This window comes from Plasmodium reichenowi, chromosome 14, assembly GCF_001601855.1.
Source record: "Plasmodium reichenowi strain SY57 chromosome 14, whole genome shotgun sequence".
Lineage (NCBI taxonomy): Eukaryota > Apicomplexa > Aconoidasida > Haemosporida > Plasmodiidae > Plasmodium > Plasmodium reichenowi.
In genome coordinates, this window is record NC_033659.1 from 347,483 (window position 1) to 350,552 (window position 3,070).

The 3,070-nt window shown below is 17.2% G+C and overlaps 1 protein-coding gene across 1 annotated transcript; it reads left to right on the forward strand.

The window, feature by feature from the left end:
- Positions 1-223: 223 nt before the first annotated feature.
- PRSY57_1409400 (alpha/beta hydrolase, putative) lies at positions 224-2,139 on the forward strand (the record flags this gene model as incomplete). Its single annotated transcript, XM_012909711.2, has 7 exons — positions 224-548; positions 649-804; positions 991-1,081; positions 1,163-1,247; positions 1,367-1,435; positions 1,684-1,799; positions 1,932-2,139. 7 exons carry the CDS (start codon positions 224-226, stop codon positions 2,137-2,139), a joined length of 1,050 nt encoding a protein of 349 aa, XP_012765165.2.
- Positions 2,140-3,070: the final 931 nt, after the last annotated feature.

Genomic DNA, 3,070 nt, shown 5'->3' on the forward strand with positions numbered 1-3,070 from the left:
TAATTTAGTCATTATTCTTTTCCCCCTTTTTTTTTTTTTTTTTTTTTTTTTTTTATTATCTTCATAAGACTATAATTTGAATATATATTATAAAAAAAAAAAAAAAAAATTAATGTATACCAAATAACTAGCACACATATGTATAAACATATATATATATATATATATATGTATATTTTTTTTTTCTTCTTTTTATATTTTTTCCATTTAAATAATCTTATCCATGTATACACAATACGACATTGAATATGAATATGTTACATGTACGAAAGGATATACGTTCATAATATATTCTCCAAATTTATTTGAAAATGTAAATGCAAAAAGTAGTGATTCTACATCTCCATATACTGAGAAAAATAAAGAAGAAGATGAACAACAAGAAGAACAAGAACGAGATAAACAAGAACGAGATGAACAAGAACAAGATGAAATAAATAATGAAAATATTATTGTTTTATTTCTACATGGATTAAACGGAAATAGTTATCAATTTGAAAATGTCTTTTATACCTTAATACACTTTAACTATAAATTTATATCTCTAGGTTATTATATAAATAAATAAATATATATATATATATATATATATATATATATGTTATATATTTGCACATATGTGTGTGTATTTCCTTTTCTTTTTTATAGATTTTTATGGACATGGGAATAGTAGCCTCTTACGAAACGTTAATAAATTTACGGAAAAATTATTTATAGAACAAATATATGATGTTTTAAAAAAAAAAAATATATTTAATTCTAATTTTGTTGTCATTGGATTTTCTATGGGTTGTATTATAGCAGGTAATATATATATATATGTATAATTTGAAATTATAAAAAAAAATATAAACTTATTTCTTTTTTCATATAAAACAAAAAGGATGGATTATATATACGTTTTTTATGATATTCGAAAAGAACAAGATAATACTTATATATATATATATATATATATATATATATATATACATTTATTTTGGAGCACAGCACATTTATCTGTGGATAATAAACTAAAGATAAAAAAGTACTGTTTAATAAGTGCAGCCGGGCTAGCCAAACCAAGGCATCGATTTTTACAGTAACTATTTTGTTAAATAAATAAATAAATATATATATTTATATATATTTACATTATGTTTAATTTTTTGTTAACTTACAGTTTTTTATTAAAACATAACATTCGTCTTTGTCTACGAGTTGCAAAAAGATATAGTCATTTATTTGTAAATGAAGAAACGTTTAAGGTAAAAAGAATTAAAAAAAAATAAAAATAAAAATACAAATAAATAAATAAATATATATATATATATAATTATTATATGGTAATTATATTTGTTTTCTTCTTATTTTTTTCCTTCCATAGAATGAATATAATGATATTCACAACAATGCTCATTATAGTCATAACAGATGTTCTATTCTAAAAGAAAATGTATGAATAAAAATGAAAAAAGAAAAAAAAGAATATTTTGTATACTAATTCATATATAAAACACCAAATGTTTATAAAACGTAAATATTTGTATGACTAATAATAGTAAATATATATATATATATATAGTGTGAACACATTTATGCATTCTCATAATGTTAATTTAAGAAATATTTATTTTTTTATTTTTTTTATTTTTTTATTTTTTTATTTTTTCATTTTTTCATTTTTTGTTTTATTTTTCATAGCATGAAAAATTTGTTGAGACATTCTTAAAAGTTCTAACTGGGACAAAAATACAAGATTCCAAAAAATATTATAGCGCCTTCTTGAAAAAAAATTCAGACGTTCTCTTCATTTATGGGTATACATTTTTAATATGCAATAAATATATATACATATATATATATATATATGTACATAGAAATGTTTTATATAAATATTTTCATACAATATATTTATAATTCGTACCAAAATAAATAACACCTTTTTATAGAAGAGATGATGATGTTACACCTTGTGCTTATACAATAAAATTTTTAGAAAAACAAAAAAAATATCTAAATAATGTTAAGCTAATAATATTTCCTGAATGCTCACATCTTGTATTAACAGAAAAATCATACGAATTAGCTCAACATATAATTTATTTTTTACAAAATAAATATATATATAATGTAGAAAAAAATAGTGACGATATATAAAATCGAATAGAAAAAGGAAAGAAAAAAAAAAAAAAAAAACATTAATAATTTTATATATATATATATATATTTTACGCATGTGTATAATTTTTGTAAATTTTTATATTTCTTTTAAATATAAAAAATAGATTACACAAATGTGTAATCATATATAATAATATACCATATAATTAATTAGGTATCTTCCATACACATATATATATTATATTTTTTTTTTTGTGAACAATTTTAATTCAAGTTATATACATATTATATATAATAAAATATCGTTTTATATATTTATTCATGCTTTAATTAATAATTGCTTTATTCTTCGTTTTTATTTTTTCTTTTCTACTTTTCTCATTTGTAAAAAATAAAATAAATTTGTATATACAAAATATACAACACCAAATTAATAATAATGATAAAAAAAAAAAAAAAAAAAAAAAAAAACTGGGAATTCATCTATTTTCTTTTTATATATATTTTTTTTCAATTTGATTGAATATAAAATCACAAATATAAAAAGATTATTCATCTATATTTTTTTTTTTTTTTTTTTTTTTTTCCATATATTTATATATTAATTTTATTTTCCTACATTTTTATTATAAATATGTATAATATATATATTTATATGGGTGTATTATATTATATATATATAAGCAAATAACATATAAAAATATCTATAAATTTATAGCCTATTTTTAAAGGGAAAAAAGAAAAAAAAAAAAGGAAAACTATATTATTTACTTTTTAAATATATTAATTAGAAGATAATGTAATGAAAACATTGCATATAAGTAATAAGAAAAAAAATAATATATATTATTATATTAATATTTTAAAATCACTTCTAAGTAAAATAATAAAATGACATAATATAATATTATATATATTATATATATATATTATAAATATTTTTTTTATTGCTACTTTATACAAATAA